At 35.7% G+C, this 17,962-nt stretch overlaps 1 protein-coding gene across 42 annotated transcripts in view; it reads right to left on the reverse strand.

Moving 5' to 3' along the window:
• The window catches only part of RIMS2 (regulating synaptic membrane exocytosis 2), a 456,916-nt gene that overhangs the window by 383,627 nt on the left and 55,327 nt on the right, over nucleotides 1–17,962 (reverse strand). For 25 of the 42 annotated variants that reach the window (XM_040054840.2, XM_040054896.2, XM_040054763.2 and 22 more), the window contains exons 2-3: nucleotides 12,589–12,621; nucleotides 12,105–12,191 (exon numbers count right to left, since the gene is read on the reverse strand). The exons of 16 other annotated variants lie outside the window; for them this stretch is intronic. In XM_040054840.2, coding sequence (XP_039910774.1) covers nucleotides 12,105–12,191; nucleotides 12,589–12,621 — 120 coding nt within the window. Of the gene's footprint in view, nucleotides 1–12,100; nucleotides 12,192–12,588; nucleotides 12,622–17,962 lie in introns of those variants that run through there. One more of the 42 variants, XM_058419204.1, reaches the window with a different exon arrangement.

Genomic DNA, 17,962 nt, shown 5'->3' on the forward strand with positions numbered 1-17,962 from the left:
CGAGAATCTTCACCGCCTGTAAATGTTATTCATATGAGACTTTGTACTCAGTAGTATTCCTCCTCACCCCAGGCTCCTGATCAGCTCACTCTGGCACCATCTGTCCATGTTTGTTCTGAGTCCAAGATACTCCAGGAGCCACATCACTATAAATTTACTTCAACTTTCCCTCTATACAGAACATAATCAGAAAAACATCTTTTGGAAGAGATAAGTAAATTTCCTAAAATTTTTTTTAAATCAATATTGCTTCTACTATCATCACAAAAAGCACCCATGAATGCACAAGTAAAAGCAAATGGGAATGATTATGTTCGAAAAGTAAAAAGGTACACGCATCTGTAAAATAGAAGAGTTGACAGAGGGTTTCATGATATAATTTTGTGGACTGGCCTCCTTTTGGAGCATACCTGAACGTTCTGACTATCTATTCAATTGTCCGCAAATCTCTAAAACCAGGACTAGAATGAAGACTACCACCACATTAAAAAATCTTGTCCTGGTGATAAAAGACAATTGTCTCATCTAGTGTGTCTTCCATAAGCAAAAATGGCAGAGCTCCATGTCCTGTAGTCAGCCTTTCTAAATCAGCCTAATCCTTTCCTGCCTTAAATAAGGAAGAATAAATAGACAATTTTTATCTCTAGCCTTGCTGCCCCCCCCCAACAACTCTTCAATTAAGGAATGAACATTTAATTATATTTTTATATAACTAATGGGAAAATACTAAAACTACTCCTTATCAAAGGAATAAAACAAGACAACAGTGATAACAACACTTTAGTCATCCTCACTCTGAAAACTGTATCCCAATCAACCACTGCAAATACATCAAAATAAAAGTTTGCAGCTGAGAGAATAAACCCTCCCAAAGACAAACACAGCATTTACTCACAGCCATCAATTAAACACAAATGTTGTTGAAAGAAGTTGGGAGTTTAAAAGCATGTAACTAACACTACTGAACTTTCATCTGAAAAGCTCTGCAGCTGGGAAGCCTAATTGTATTTTCAGCAAGCCTAATTGTGTTTCCTGACTCCGGGGGACAGGAATGCCCCAGATGCTGTTGACTGACATGTCTGGTCTACTTTCAACCTGCAAGTAAGCAAAAATACCCACAGCTATACAAAACTTAGTATGAAAACCATCACTGTTTCCACTGGTATCTTTAGCAGCTGGAAGTGCCCATTCAGCACTACCCACTGCTGGGTCATTTGTAGAAGTCATTCCAGAGGTACAAACTACTCGCAGTACCTGCATTCAGTAGCAAACCTTAAGATGTATGGCTTAAACCACACAGGTAGTCTTTGGGAAGTACCAAATATTTTCAGTACAAAGGATCTCAAAAAGGTATCCACCTCTATTGCCATTCCTAGAATTACTGGCATTAACTGTTTCAGAATTTGCTTCCTGGTTCTGAAATTTGGTGTTGCAACCTAATGGTTGATTTTCCAAGAATTCAACCCAACAACTTGAGGGTATTTATGCAGTTACGGTGTTATAATTGATTCAACCATGATCACTGAATGGCTCCTCTTTCCTGAATATTTATTCCACATTTTTCATCATGCTCTTAATATCTCTACCTGCAGTGCAAAATAAAATTACTTAGAATATTTTTATTATCAAATTACTGTTCATTAAAACTATCCTTTGAAAGCCTTTTTTATTGTACCAATCACTACTGATTTAAGAAGCCTTTAACTGTTTGTATCTTAAATCACTACTGATTTAAGAGACAAACAGTTAAAAAACATCAGTAAAGCCAATTTGATTGCCTCAGAAAATGTTATTTTTACTACTAAAGGAACTTTTTTACATCTCTGACTTCAAATTCTTCATCAGCTGTCTTCCCAATTCATCCAATAATTAAAAAATGACTTCTAGATATTTCCAGAAATATTTTCAATCACTCAGTAGTATGTACAGCAGAAGAAATGAATCTTTTGTTCATGTTTTCTTACTAATAGTTTATATGGGAAAAAAAAAAAACCAAAACCAAAAGGGCTTATCCTGGGATAAAGATGCTGCTCTTGAAAAACTATATGTTAGCACATTAACATTAATCATATGCTTACTCATGTGTGGTAACTCAATAACCTCACTATCCTGGGAAGTTTTTCCTCTTTGGTGAAAGCCATGCTGAGTTCTTCCAGGTAAAACGTTGAATGGATTAAATAGAAAGAAGGCGATAAGGAGAAATATATTGAGAAGAGGTACCAAAGGACTGTTTTGATCTACCATCTCATGCAAAAGGTCTAGAGAATCATCCCTAGAGAAAGTAGCTCTTAGCCTCTAACACCAGGTGAGCCTAATTACAAGCACTGAACCCACCAGAAAGCTCAAGTCAGCAGTTTTCATATTAAAACAGAAGCTGCAATGCCAAAACAAGCCTAAGTCAACTATAATTATTTTACCCAAGTGATGAAAACAGACACTTGTAATTCTGCTGTCTTGTGTGAGTGCATCCTGAACACACTCTACTTTTACAGTACTGCGAGGGTGGCTGCATGATTCACAGAAGCATGGCTTCAGGGAAGAGAGAGATCAGTTCCATTAAAGTCTAACTAGTTCCAACATCCTTTGATTTTATGATTCTGACTGCTAAGCTTATTATTTTCTCTTGAAAAACTCAACCAAAAAGAACAATAACCTGTAAGTTTCTACTTTGCTATATTTTTAAACTAGATAATGCAGAGAGCACTTTAACGTGTTGGCCTTTTCTTCAAATGCTATAGTATTAACTTAAATTTAAAATGTTTAGAATACAGAAAATAATGACAAAAATAACAAATACCCATGGTGAGGAAAACTGTAACAGAGTGGAGCAGCTCAGAGAGCCAAAATAAAATAGACTGGGAACTTGCCAGAGACATAAGAAAATCTTTAAACTAGAAAAACAGAAGTCCTGAGTTTGAAGTAGATGGTCTATGGAAATATTTTTTGTGTTATTAAAAGGAATTGTCTCAACTAACTGGAGCCCAGAAATCATATACACCAAGCACAGCCTGGCTGTACATTTTGGTTTCCTCCACTAGGCTTCAGACGAGGATTCTGTCTATGCAGGAAGGCTGAAGAACTGCTGAACTTCCAAGCTTCCCTTCCCAAGCACTCTAACTGCTGTTCTGTAGCATGAAGTTTTTGTGCTGGGCTTATATTCCTAGTGGGAATATTAACTCAAAATGAATATTTACTAGAGGGCAAATAATGACATAAACCATGCCATGCAAAGTGATTCAGATAATATAAACCCCACAGAAGTTCAGATTTTGGTATTTGTTATGTTCACAATGAGAACCAAGAACCTGACCACAATTCATCTGTGTAATATCACACATGTATTTTTCATTTTCTATCCAGTTATGAGAAGACAATTGTTCCCTGCTTGAAGAGAAAAGAAAATGTATTAAAAAAAGCTGATAAAATTTTCTATCCACCTAACAAAACGTAAGATATTCTTTTTCTTTTTTTTTGCTTGGTCTCTGTCCAGTCATCTCCATGAATGTGACTAAGATATTATTTTATCAAAATAGAAACTCTAAAAGAGAGTTAAGAATATGTTGCTTGTGCAATATTTCCTTGGTTAAAAGAAAAAAAAAAGAAAAAAAAAAAAAACAAACCAGTAATTAAAAAGTTACTTCCACAAACTTCAATTTCCCTCAAATAGACATAAATAAAAACTTAAGTACCATGAATGGTTGAAAATTTATAGATAATCCATAAAAAACCCTCTATATATTGTAGCAGCTGTGGGTGCACTGAATAGTCACTTCTAAATAAAAAAAATTACTACAGCAGAGTCCATGTTCTCAATTTAGATCTGTATTTTCAAGAATTAATAATTACCTGATTTTTTTTTCATATTTTCACCATAGTTTAGTCAGATCGCCTCAGCAATAAAAGCCACTCCTTTGCCAGTTTAGTCCCTTACAAACTAGAAAAAAAAATATTCTGATTTCATTTAGCAAGACAAAACCATCTTATGCCACTTCTTGGAATAATTTTACTTAGAACTAATAATATTGCACGTAAAATAGGATTCTCATCGCTTCCACTCACAGAATATAACATGCCCAGTCATTTCAAATAGAATGACATTAAATTATCATGAATAATGTAAAGCCAGTAGAGTGCAGCAGCTGGGGTCTGATCTTCTCTAGGAGACTTGACCTTCCTAGTAACAAGACTTTATAAATCATATAAATTGATGAATGATATTTATCATCAAACCTTCACAGAATGAAATGCACAATTCTTCTTTGGAAAATAAAAATTAAAGCATTCATTATGGTTACAGTTAATGCCAAATGAGTGTATAGCCTCTGTGTTTTGCAAGAACACCTTTTGCCTCCATCCTAAATGTTGCATTGGAAACTGAGGTCGCTGATTCAGCCACAGGCTTAACATGATTTCGTCTTATTATAAGAGTATCACTTCTGTCTTAAGTTAAGCTTAAGCCAGCATTTTCTAAATCTATTTGCTTATCTCATTCAGACAACCTGTCATCCCCCTAGGGGTACTGTCTATTTCTTTTTGAAAGCAGTTCAAATCAGGATGTTGTCAGCATATTAGTAGTGCCACAGCCTGTGACATTCACAAACCCTGCAAAATTTCAAAAATCAGAGCTAGAATACTTCCCATAAAGCTTTTAGGAGCTGATCTTCCTTAATGTATTGCAGCCTTTATTGTCTAGGAAGTATCGCCTTATATGTCCATGCACATACATAAGGAAACACTCCCTTCTTCAATCATATAGTACGCTTTACCTCTTCTGTTGCATAACACAAACCATCTTGACATTTTAGTACACAAAATAGGTCACATATAGCTCCAATTCAGCCCTACCTTATAAATAAGTGGATATTTTCCCTTATTATCAAGGGATGTCCACTTTTATTCAATTTATTATTTGAGTAAGGTATATAAACACAGATTATATCATTTGGGGGACTTCTTTCACCTTTTCCTTGCCCATAATGCTAACTGCTGGCCAGCTAAATATTTCTGGTTGTATTCTTCTTTCTATATGCAAGTCTGTTTGTATAACCCCAGATCCTCAAGGAATTCTTTTTTATACCATACTGCCTGGGGTTCATTAAAGTTTAGTTCTATCTTTCACAAATATACAATAGGTTTCTTCCATTTCACTGGTATTTTTAAAATTTTTTATTAATAATGTTTACCAATAAACTTTATTGATTTATCAAAAATGCAGAATCTATTCTTTTTTAATTAATCATATTCTGTGGTTCTGCTGGATTACAAATCCAGGTATGTTTTAGGATTAAAATAGATCAGTTGGGTTACAATTAAGATATATATTTCTTATGATCGCTATATTTACCCATTCCAAACATGTTTATTGTTGTCTGCTGATAAAACTGAGTTCCACTATATTCACAGAATCATTAAGGTTGGAAAAGACTTCCAATATCGAGTCCAACCTTTGACTGAACACCACCGTGTCAACTAAACCAAGGCACTAAGTGCCACATCCAGTCATTCCTTGAACACTTCCAGGGATGGTGAGTCCATGTCTTCCCAAGGCAGCTTATTCCAATGCTTAACAAGCCGTTTCTTCACTAAAAGGGTATCTTAACCTCATTAACACTGTGAACAATCCAACCAGCATAAATAAATTTTTCTTGTGTTAAGTATTTTGAGAAAAAGGTCCAGGGCAACCAGTCAGGCAACTATAATGTCATGTCACAAATGGTAAATTTAATAGTCTCAGTAAAAGATGTAATAAGTCATCAGAATCAAACAACAGGAGTTGTTTTTGTACTTCATATTTACTGTATTATGGAGACAAAACCGTTTCATAGTTAAGAGGTATTTTGTGGATTTCTATTTTACCATGAAATAGCTACAATCTCCTTATTTGTTTTACATACTGAAAATTATAATTTTATTTTTAACTCATTTACTCTCTGTTTTCTTTCTAGATTACTTCCCAAGAAAACAAACACAGTACAATGTTAGACTTCTCATGACTCCAATGTCACAAGTGTATTGGCTGCAGAGGCCTATTTTTCTCTTTCCAGAAATCATTCTTTCAAGTTAAGTGTGTTACTTTCAACAGGTTCTACTAAAAACCAGTCTAAACAGTAACTGCTCTGACTGCAAATAAACCCACTGAGTAGAGACAGAGACAGATAGATAGATAGATGATAGATAGATAGATAGATAGATAGATAGATAGATAGAGTAAATTTTACTAAATAATTGTTGATCTGGGCTATCACATTTCCATTAGATAATCTGAAGACATTCAAAAGTACCTAGTGGTTGGCAGACGTATTCTTTATGCAGTAAATTTAGAATTCAAAATTAATCCATTGATCCATTCATTTAAGTATTTGAGAAATGTCAATCTATTTTAGCCAGAATTCATTAGAAATTCTTCTAAGCAGAAAAGTTAACTCTTTTGCTGGTGTGGTCTACGGCAATAGAAAAATTAAATTTACAGAAAAATATGCAGAAAAAGGTTTTACTGAGTATCATTTTACAGTAATTTTCAATCTTCATTTCATTATAGTGACAACATGGCTTCCAGAGAAAGCATAAATATCTATTTATTGACAAGCCATTTTTAGCAGAAAAAAAAACCCATGTTTTGCTAAGCAATGTACATTTTTAACCTCTCCTAGAATTAGTCTAGTGAAAGTGCAAAAGGGTAATTAAATAATGTATTTATTTTGAAATTATTTAGGTACAAAAAATATTGTTTCATGACTTTTGATGCTGACTGTATTTTGTCAACTGTTCATTAATAATGTGCTTATAACTCTCAAAGAAAGAAGAGAGACTCAATTTCTGCTGTCAAATTCAATGATGGACCTCTTACAGTTCTTAGCAAGCAACTAAACTTCCAGACTGAAAAAAACCAGAAGTTTTTATGGGAAAAGGGGAAAAAACTCACCATCTTTTCAATATTTGGGTATCTTTAAGCAGCAAACACCAGAAACTTTCCTAAATCATTGCTTAAAAACACAGAGCTCTCATATCTTGAACACCTTGACATTGATCACTGCTAACTAAAAAAGATCTAATCAGGATTTTAAAAGGAGATAAGAGAACAGCGATGACCAGAAGCAGTTCCTATCATAGAAGGAAAAACTGACTCTGCAACTCAAAGGGAAAACCGTATGAAATGTAATAGATTGCATGGAACGTAATAGAAATCTTTAAAGACTATACATATTAGAGATAAATTATATAACACAAGATTAACACTTCCCATTGAAAATACCAGGAAGTATTTTTAAAGCAAACAAAGGGTGACAACTTCTCTATACAAATAATTAAATTGTGGAATTCATTTTCACCAAGTTCTGACATCAAGAATAGAAGTAGGTTTAGAATGGGCCTGCAAATTACAATGGCAAACAGATTCCTTATTGCCAGGGAATAAATCCAGCAGTATGCATGCAGCCACCGCCTCAGGAAGTCACTAAAATACCTGTATCAGAAGCATTTTGTGCATACCCTTCTCCTTATGTGTGTTCTCAGGTATTCATTGCTGAATACTGCTAATATACAGTATTACAATAGTGGAATCTTCAGTGCCTTCTAGCATGGAAATTCCTTTATTGTGATTGGAGACTAACACCATTACATAACATTCCAAGATTCATGCAGAAGAACGATATAAACCCTTAGGCACAGGACCAGCACATCCTAATGAGGAACAACCTGAATATACCTTTTACAAAATACTTGTCTTATAAATCTGAAGAAATAAAAATTGGCAGGCTGATTGTTAAGCATCAAAAACAGTTTTTTCAGGGGGCAGCTAAGAATTTCTACTCTGTAAGGATTAAATATGGAAATATCTCAAAAACTGCTGATAAAACTCATTATGAAGTACACATGTGCTGGAGATAGAAGTATTCTTCGTCAAGATAAGATATGCAAGACCACTCTCAATATCAGAATGATCACAGAAACTGGGAAAGGTTCCTAACATCTGTGGGATAGAAAATGTCACTTCCATCTTGAAGAAGCATAAGGATCTACAGAACCACAGACTGGTACAACTAATCCTGGGAACTGCTTCTAGGAACATGAAATACAAAGAAGTGATCAGGAGTCAGCAGACATTTACCAAGGGGAAGTCACACTCGACCAATGTAATGACCTTCTACAATGAAATGACTGCGTGAGGGGAGAGCAATGAATATTGTCTATCTCATCTCCAACAAGGCTTTTCCCATTGTCTCCCACAATATCCTCAGAGAGAAGCTGGTGAAGTACAGACTGGATGAGCAGCCTTTGAAGTAGACTGAGAACTAGCTGAATGGCTAGGCTCAGGGCAGGGAGATCAGTGGCACAAAGTCTAGCTGGAGGCCAGCTCCTAGAGGTTTATCCCAGGGGTCAATATTGAGTGCAGTCCTGCTCAATACCTTACTGGTGTAGATGATGGGGGAGTGGATACCTTCAGCATGTTTGTGGATGGCACTAAACTGGGAGGAGTGGCTGATATGCCAGAAGGTCATGCTGCCATCCAGAGGGATCTTAACAGGCTGACCAGAATCTCACAATGTCCCACAAGGCGAAGTGCAGAGTCCTGCACCTGGGGAGCAACCACACGCGCTGGTGTGGGCTGGGAACTGCCCAGCTGGAGAACAGTTCTGCAGAAAAGGACCTGGAAGTCCCAGTGCACAACAGGCTGAACATGGGCCAGCATGCCTTGAGGAAAGGGAAGTGAATGGCATTCTGGGCTCTATTAGGGAAAAGAATTACCATGAGGCAGGAGGTGATCCTACCATTTATGCAGCACTGGCAAAGCCACAGCTGGAGTTCTGCATCCAGTTCCAGCCTCCTCAGTTAAAAAGAAACATGGACATACTGGAGATAGTCCAGCAAAAAGCCAAAATGATAGGGACTGAAGCATCTCTCACATGAGGACAGACAGAGAGATTGAACTTTTTAGCCTGGAGAAGAAATATTTCAGGGAGGGAATCTTATCAATAAATGCAAGTACCTGATGGAAGAGTGCAAAGAGAATGGATTCAGGCTCTTTTCAGCACTGTCCAGTGACAGGATCAGAGGCAATAGGCACAAACTGAAGCACAGGAAGTTCCCTCTGAGCAGAGAGAAACACTTTTCATTCTAGGGATGACCAAGCACTAGCACACGTGTCTCTTTCCCAGAGATTTTCTAGAGTCTCTATCCCTGGATATATTTCAAAATCCAGTTATAAATAGTTATAAACAATGGCCCTAGGTGACCCAGCATGAGAAGGAGGGTCAGGCAAGATGACCTCCAGAAGTCTCTTCCAATTCAGCCATTCTGTGATTTTGTGGTACAGAACTCATGTCCAAGAGCATCAGACTAATCCTATCTCTGCCCATAAGGACACGTGGTCAGTGGTTCTACAATACCTTCTCCACTGCAAAAGTGAAATCTGTAACATCATACCTTGTTTTCAGACACTACTAACTCCTGTTCTATCACTCACCACATTTTGTCCTCCCCAGATTCAGAGTAAATAAGCTTTTTCATCAGCAAAGATGGACAATCAGATATATCTTGAAACTAGACTCAAATACTGACAGTGATTTCAAGTCGAAAATGCACCAATATGTATGAATAGTGGTAAAGATTTCTACAGACATTTATTCTCCTCTCCAGTGTCCCACAGTGTTGCCCAGTACAACACTTCTTTGCAAACCATTAATGTCAGAAAAAGAAATAAAATTTAAAAGTTGCACTGTTAATATTTCTGTTCAATTTGCTCCCTGAAAGTTTACAATAATCATGAAAATAAAGCTGAGTAATTAATACATTAATGAAATTATCACAAATAAGCAGTGCTAGAAGACACTTTTAAAAGTCACCTAGTCTATTCTCTTGTTCCAGCACAGGACCAGCTACACTTGTGTCTCTTCAAACAGGTATTTGCCAAACCTGCTCCGTTAGATTTTCACAGCTTCCACACAAGTCCTAAGCAAAGTATGCAAGGATTTAAGTTTTCTTTCCATTAAAAGGTTCACCCTACCAAGTTCAGTCCTCCCTAATGCAACTTAAGTTTAGTCCTTTCAGCTTCACCATGGGGTGAACACAGAAAAGTGATGATTTCCTTCCATTTTTCAACAACAGTCTGTATAATTTGAAGATTTGTTCATCTCCTTCATTCCAAGGGATTTTCTCTACAGGAGGCTAAATTAACTCACGTATTTGATTCTTTCCTAACACATCCCATGTTTTTAGACACCTAATTATTCATTCTTATTACTCTCCACTGAATTACAACTGCTCCACATAATTTTTGAAGGGTATATGCTATTCCAGGTGAGATCTTTCCTAAGCCTAGCACTGTGAAAACTTCTTCACAGTGCTTCCTGGCTAGTGTCTGTACATTCCTGTATGACATTAATCTCTTTCAGGATACTGGCTACAGCTCAACTTACTATTAGAGCTCCCTGATTCTCTGCCAAAGAACATTTCCCTACACCATTTTTCTTTGTCCTACATCAACCACATAAACCACCCCTACAGAACATCACTTTGCATTTTCCCTTTTCAATAGCAACATGACCACAGCTTGGGGTTTTCAGGATAATTTTTTAATATAAGCCTGCCATTAAGTGTTAACACAAGACCAGGAGAAGTGTATCTATAAATTCAGTGAGTATACAAATTAATTAATTTCTTAGTTATATAATAAAAACACTGAATAAAACTGCTTCCCAAAGAGGTCACCATCCAAAAAGATCCTTCCATAATAACAGTAACCATTTATTAATATTTTTTGTTAACTATAACTCATCTGCTTACACTGCCCATATAATATTTTCAGCTTCTTGAAAGCCATATGCTTCACATGTACAACAGTAATGAGCAGAAAAAGTTTTGCTGCGTTAAGGAAATTGGGAATACAAAGTACTGAGGTGTTGTGAACAAAATGCAATATTGCCAGTATCTAATAATAACCAAGAAAAAAAAAGTCATTAATAATACTGTACACAATTTTATAAGCAGTTAAGTGAGAATATCAGAGAGCTCAGAATAAAACATTGCTTTGCAGAATATCAATTTTATTTTTTTATCTATTTTTCCATTACAATTAGTGAAAATTTTTCACTATGTGTTCTCAAAAAAATCACAACTTTCATGGCCCACAGGTATGAAGGTTCACTTAAATATATATACACATTAATAAATTTAAACAAAATATATTCTGCCTGGAAAGTAATTAACAATTAAAACCAGTTATGTATGAGATCAAAAGCAAACATTTATTTTATCACATGAACTTACAAGGTATGAACCTCTAGAAGAAACAAATGAAAGCAACTTATCTGTTTAAAGCTTAAATAACATCTTAAATACATTTTAGGAATTTGAAAATTTATAATAATAAACATTTTTTAGTTTCTCTTTATGAAAGGAATACTTTCACCTCCATGTTTTAAGTTCTAATCTAAGACTGAATGTCCTAGCTTTGCCAGTTTCTGTTAAAACTTAAAATTTTCAGATAGCAAAAAAAGTGCTGGCTTAACCATATAAATGGCGCACAGATGAAATACTTGCTCCATCAAAGTCAAAACTTCCTCAGCTTTGATTGACCCAAGATTTCACCTTATATCTGCTGAAGTTCTGAAACTTCACGGATATATTAAATGCATGAAAAAAATTATATTATATTTTCCTGTTACTTATAAAACTCTTCCAACATATTATGTAGGTTCATATAGCATTCTATGCATGACTCAGACCATGCATGTGCATAGACATGCTATAAATAATGCTACATATCTTATCATTCCATCTCTTCATGCACAGAAAACAAAAACACATCACTTCACCAGAAGTTTCATTGCATAAAACATTTGCAAAAAAAAAAAAAAAAAAAAAGTAGTAGTAGTAGTAACTCCTTAAACTGTATTCTAATGCAATCACTTAAGTTATTGATAAGGAGAGTAAGACCTGATTTTTTGTTTTCCCTTTGCAAATGAGGGGTTGGGAAGCAAATGGTGCTCAGCTTGTAAAATGCCCTCAGCTGAATGTTCTAAATGGGCAATTATTTTAAACATACTCTCCAGGATGTTCTAATGCTATACAGACATTACTTAATCTACAGAGAGCAGCTTACTTACGTCTGGGGCTCCTTTTCATTTTGCTGTTTTTGCTGTGGTTGAAGAACGTTATTTACCAGCTCAGTGATCCCACTAAAGGGAAACCACCTGTTTAAACAAGCAAATAATGTGACTGAATAACCAATAAAACCACACTAGTTTAAACGTTTTCTTATCCAGCGTTAGTAGAAATACACAGGCGGAAAAGCTAGAGCCAATGGGAATGTTAGCTGCAGAACTAAGTCAGCCACTAAAGGTGTAAGGGAAGTAAAGTTTTACAATTCACCAGTTCACAAGCAGGCAGCAAGAACCTACATCCAGCTAACATGTGGATGGAGTAAGAAGCTACAGGCAGCTCTCTTACAAGCCAGTCAGGAAGCAGATGACAAACTACCTGCAGCCTATAAGGTATCAGTGAAAGCTAATACCATCAAAGGTGCAGAGAGCAGAACACGGCAAAGGTAGAAAAGTCAAGCCTACTGCATCTTTAAGATACTTTACTTACTGTGTCGGCTGTGGTTTTTGCTCTTCTTTGACCCTAAAAAGATAAGTTTGCACAACTGAGTGCAACATGTTGGAAACAACTACCCTGAAGTACTAAAATCTGTATCAAATAGAAGGGAAAAATTCCTAATTTGAATTAAAAGGATTTGCTTTAATATGTGTTGTATGTTTATATGAAATTATACTATGGGCTTATTTCCATTTAGTTTTAAAAATGGGGAATGCCAAAGTATAGAAAACTTTAATATGTGACTAAAATTAAATAAGTAATGTTCTATACCTGACTTCCATTTTTTTTTGCACGCAATACATTGCTAAAACATTTCCAGCAATACATTCAGCTACATATGCAAAGGAAGGTGCTTTGATTATGTGAAATACATTCTATTTTTTTTGTTCACAATAATTGTGATTTAAAAAAAAAGTCTATCATAGTTCAAGGCAAATTTATAATATGTAATATGCCATTTAAAATGCAATATACTAAATAATAGGCTAAAAGAAAATCTGCATTATATTTATTAAACTACAGTGATGTCAGGACCTGAAGACAACATAACTAAAAACTAAGAAAGGAATGGCAAGGAATTTTACTCTTGAGTGAACTTTACTAGGACTTGCTTAAAGAAATAACTGCATAATACCTACAGTAGGTCTGTTTAGTACTGATTAATAATTGTCTTAAGGAAAATATTCTATCTAAAATATACTCCTTAACTTAAGTAAGCAAGCTGATGTCCTACATCAAACCTGTGCTAGTTTCAGCTGGGATAGGGTTAATTTTATTCACAGTGGCTGTTATGGGGCTATGATTTGGATTTGTGCTGAACACAGGGTTGATCATACAGAGATGTTTTTGCTGTTGCTGAGAGGGGCTTACACAGAGCCAAGGCTTTTTCTCCTTCTCACACTGCCACCCTGGTGAGGAAGCTGGGGGGGCAGGGGAGGTTAGGAGGAGACTCAACACCTGTCCTGAGCTGGGACAGGTGACCCAAACTGACCAAAGGGATATTCCAGACCATGTGACATCGTGCTCAGAAAATAAAGTTGAGGGAAGTAGGAGGAAAGGGGGAAGGGGCTGTTTGGAGTGATGGAACTTGTCTTCCAAAGTCACTGTTACACCAGATATGGTCCTGCTCTCCTGGAGATAGCTGAACACCTTCCTGCCCATGGGAAACTGAATTAATTCCTTATTTAGCTCTGCTTATGTGAGTAGCTTCTATTTTCCCTGTTAAACTGTCTTTATTTCAACCCACAAGTTTTCTATCTTTTACTCTTCTGATTGTCTCCCTAATCCTACTGGTGAGGGAGTGAGGTAGCGGCTGCCTGGGCCTTGTTTATGGACTGGGGTTAAGCCATGACAAAACCCAAGAACAGAAACACATACCCACAAGAATATTTACATTATCTAATTGTAGATATTGGTCTTAAATATCAAGTTAGGATCTATTTTCCCTATATGTTCAAAAACCCAAAAAGGTTCCTATAAAGATATTCTGAATGTATCTGTAGAAAATACTCTCATCTAACTAAACTGGAAGTAGAGGCTCATAATTTTAAGTGGATGCTTGGTGCTGCACAGAAAACTTAAACTCATCAAAATATTCCATCTCTCCTCTACCATCACAGGAAATAACTCCATAAACAGGATTCAGTGGCTACATAAGAATTAAATAAGTGGACAATGAGAAACACCAATATATTTCCAAAACCGAGTAATGAAAGGGAAAACTGAACATGCAACACACATTAAATGTCTTCTAGCTTGGTTTTGCCTCTTCAGTACTTTAGAAATGTACATACAAAGTAACATTCCAGTACAAAAACAAAATAAATAAACAAATAAACATGTCCCACAAAACCAAGCAGGTATATTACACAAAACAAACAAATAAGAAGTCTCATGCCATTGAAATTGCACTTTACCATGCATCATCACCATATTATTATCTTTAATCAAGAGAATCCACACTACTTTATCAATGCAGACAATTCAAAGCAGGAGAACTGGGAGGGATGAGAAATCAAAGTATGTCTGTACTTTTCTCACCAGGTAGCCCAGGACATTCAATTTAGATCCCCAACATTATGAACCCTAAGGCTCCATGGTCAGCTCTGAGAAGGAAATTCCCAGGTTCAGAGCTCCTAAACTGCCTACACAGAACTAGACACTGAAATGTGACCTCACTGACAACTGGACATTGAAAAGTGAATATATCACTAATCTATACATTCCTTTCCATACATGATTTTCAAACATACGTAGTCAATGCTTTTAAGTTATTACTACATTGTGAATTGTTCTATCGAACTAAACAAAGGAAATCTGAGCCCATTACATAATCAGATAGCAACCAACATCTTTCCTTTGGATAGTGGACATGGTCAATAATTTTTCACCTGTGGAACCAAGATCAAATTGGCGTAAAATCCTAAGTGTGCGGTTTGAAATCTTTGGTTCATTTTTTTTTTAACAGAATCTAACATGTTTACATAATATTATGTATATATGGTGCCTTCAACTGCATTTGCAAACCCTTGGTATTTTTGAAAATTTTGTAATCAATAGTTTTGCACCATTAAATGAAATGCATTGTCTGGGACATGTTGCAAACCTGCATTTAAAATTGATTTTTCAGCATTTTATAGGAACACTGTGTTCTAAGTTAGGATATTATATGACCCTACAATTCAAAATATCTCTTATAAATTAATCTTTTTTGTCTCCTAGAATTCTGTCCCATTCACTATACACTTTCCAACACTGCAGTTATGTGAGGACAAGAGCTTCCATTATTATATAACAGTGACGCATTCATTGAGCACTCTCTATACATCCTTCAGTCCCTGGATTAGGAAATTATCTTCCTTGACTCTATAACAAGCAAGGAAGGCAAACTACAATTTGAAAAGAAATTATTAAGAAATCTATTAAATTAATAGATTCTACCATATGATTTTAAATTAATATTAACCTTGTGGATCAACAGGCTTGAACCTTTCAGGTGAACAGCCAGGTATTTATATTTCAAGGTCAGAGAATGTATACAGATTCTGGATCTAAATCATAAAACCACAGACTAATTTCTGCCCCTTTTTTTCTAAAAGACTTCATTCAGATGAAATTACAAGTTGTGGCAACTGATAGAAATAATTACATATTAGATGAAATGTACTGAATTTATTTTTAACATTGCTGTGGTTTAAATATCTTTTTCTAGACAGAGAAGGACTAAAGAGACTACTACAGATAACTTGAACCCTGTCTACATGTACACATACAGTTGTATTTCCTTTGGTTACAGAAGCTGCTTTGTGTTTCACTGGATTGTGTACTTGATATTTATGCACTGTTTTCTACCTTCCTTTCAAAAATCAGCAACAAATAATTGCTTAAAAGAAGTGTCTTGTCAGGTCAGCAAACCCCTAAATTTCCATTTCCTCAACAGACCAATTGAATAACCCAATCTGTGTAACTACATTCTCCTCCTTCCAGGCTACCTGTCTTCATTCAACCACCCTGTCTTTTCAATTCTATGCACTCAAAACTCTACCAAGAACAGTGCCAGTTCTCAAAATTCACTAGAAACAAATTCTGATCAACACTTGTTCACTGAAACCACCAACAGGCTGCAGGTAATGTATCTGATCAACAGTGACTGAGACAACGTATTCTAACAGTGCAGAATACTAAGTATTTTACCACCTATTCTAAAATGTTAGAGGAGTTTGAAAATTTTGTCACAATTTTTTTTAAAAAGATCACAACTTCATACACTATGCCACTTGAAAACAAGCCAGGATTTTTCTACTTGCCAACAATAAATAATTTTTACACCTTGCACTTTGTTATCCTTTGAAACCTCTGCCCTTTGAAACATACACAGCACCATTACTCTTGTCTTCCTCTGCAAGCCTACACAGTGCAAGTGCCAGACCCCTTTGATCTTTTCCAGCAGCTAGAATCATTAAGCTAAATCTCAAGTCTCAGTGAACAGTTTTTGATGTTAGATCCTGTCTGTGTACTAAAAATTTCCTCAAAGATTAAGGCTATTCCCACTGGCACAGGGAATGAATATGAGAACAGAACAGAAAGAAGAGGAAAGAGAACAAGAAAAATTGAAGCAGGAGACTAAGTAATGAAAACATCAATATAAAAATTATTATTATCCCTTTAAAATCCTAACACTTTTCTATTTTTCAATTTATTGCCACAAGTAAAAGCTTCTCTCTAAAATCTACTATGTCAAAATAGTAGAATTATTTTTTTTCAAAAGATGCTTTGGAGGCAGGTAAACTAACAAGTACTGTGTTACCAGAGCTTATCTCTGTTTTCACATACTTGGATGCACAGCCACAAAAACATAGAGGAAGAATAAATGTGCCTCAATCAATGAAAATAACCCTTAAAACAGACTCTACACCTCCTAGATATCGGTATTAGTTCTTCTCAAGTGAAGTTTGGAGGATCCTGATTTCAGAATCAGCCATCCTTGGCAGGGATAAACACCACATGTACCTCTAGCCCAGTAATACTCTCAAGATTCACAGCTTGGCATCCAGGAACCTACAAGCACAAGGAGATCTAACCTGCAGGAGTAAACTGGGTGTACCTAATGTCTCCTAGAAACACTGAGTTGAGCATACAGCATATAACACCCTATATTGCTTTCATTAAAAAATGCTATAGGCCAGTAGTTTCAGTCTTTTGCTCAATAATAGTCTATGTTCTCCTTACTTCCTAACCAACTCAGTGGACTAGGATAGACCAGGATGGAAGTTTTTTCTAGCCCTTTTGTTGAAATTGAGAAGATTGGAAAAACCAATCAATCTTTTGCTTGGAAATCACCCATGAAAAAAATCTAAATCTATTTTATTATTACTATTAATGCTTTAATGTTGATAGTATCAATTTAATGAAGCTGCCAATGCTTCTAGATTAGTTATTTTTATTAAATATATTGCCTAGGAAATCCAGAGAGTATGACACTTCTACGAAATTTTTAAGTCTAGAGAATGTAGATCCTAATGGCAAAGGAGGATATATGTGCAGTAGTCTCAATAAGCAATGCATGTTACACTAAACTTGATTAAGAAACAACATAAGATTAAATATTAATGCACCAAGCTATCTGGTTTTCCTAAAGCAAATCATACAGGAAGGATAAGGGATAGTCTCAAATCTATAAAAAGAACTGTCACATTTTGCTTCCTCTGCAGATACCACACTGACATTGACCTCCAGCTTCATTCACAATAAGTAGATAGTTGAGGGAAGACAGCAGCAAATAATTTTGTCTCAAACCCAGATTTATTCTATATGCAATAAAAATTTACAAAGCTGCTATCTTTCAAACAAAAACAGCAGCATGAAT

This window comes from Hirundo rustica, chromosome 1, assembly GCF_015227805.2.
Source record: "Hirundo rustica isolate bHirRus1 chromosome 1, bHirRus1.pri.v3, whole genome shotgun sequence".
Taxonomy (NCBI): Eukaryota; Metazoa; Chordata; class Aves; order Passeriformes; family Hirundinidae; genus Hirundo; species Hirundo rustica.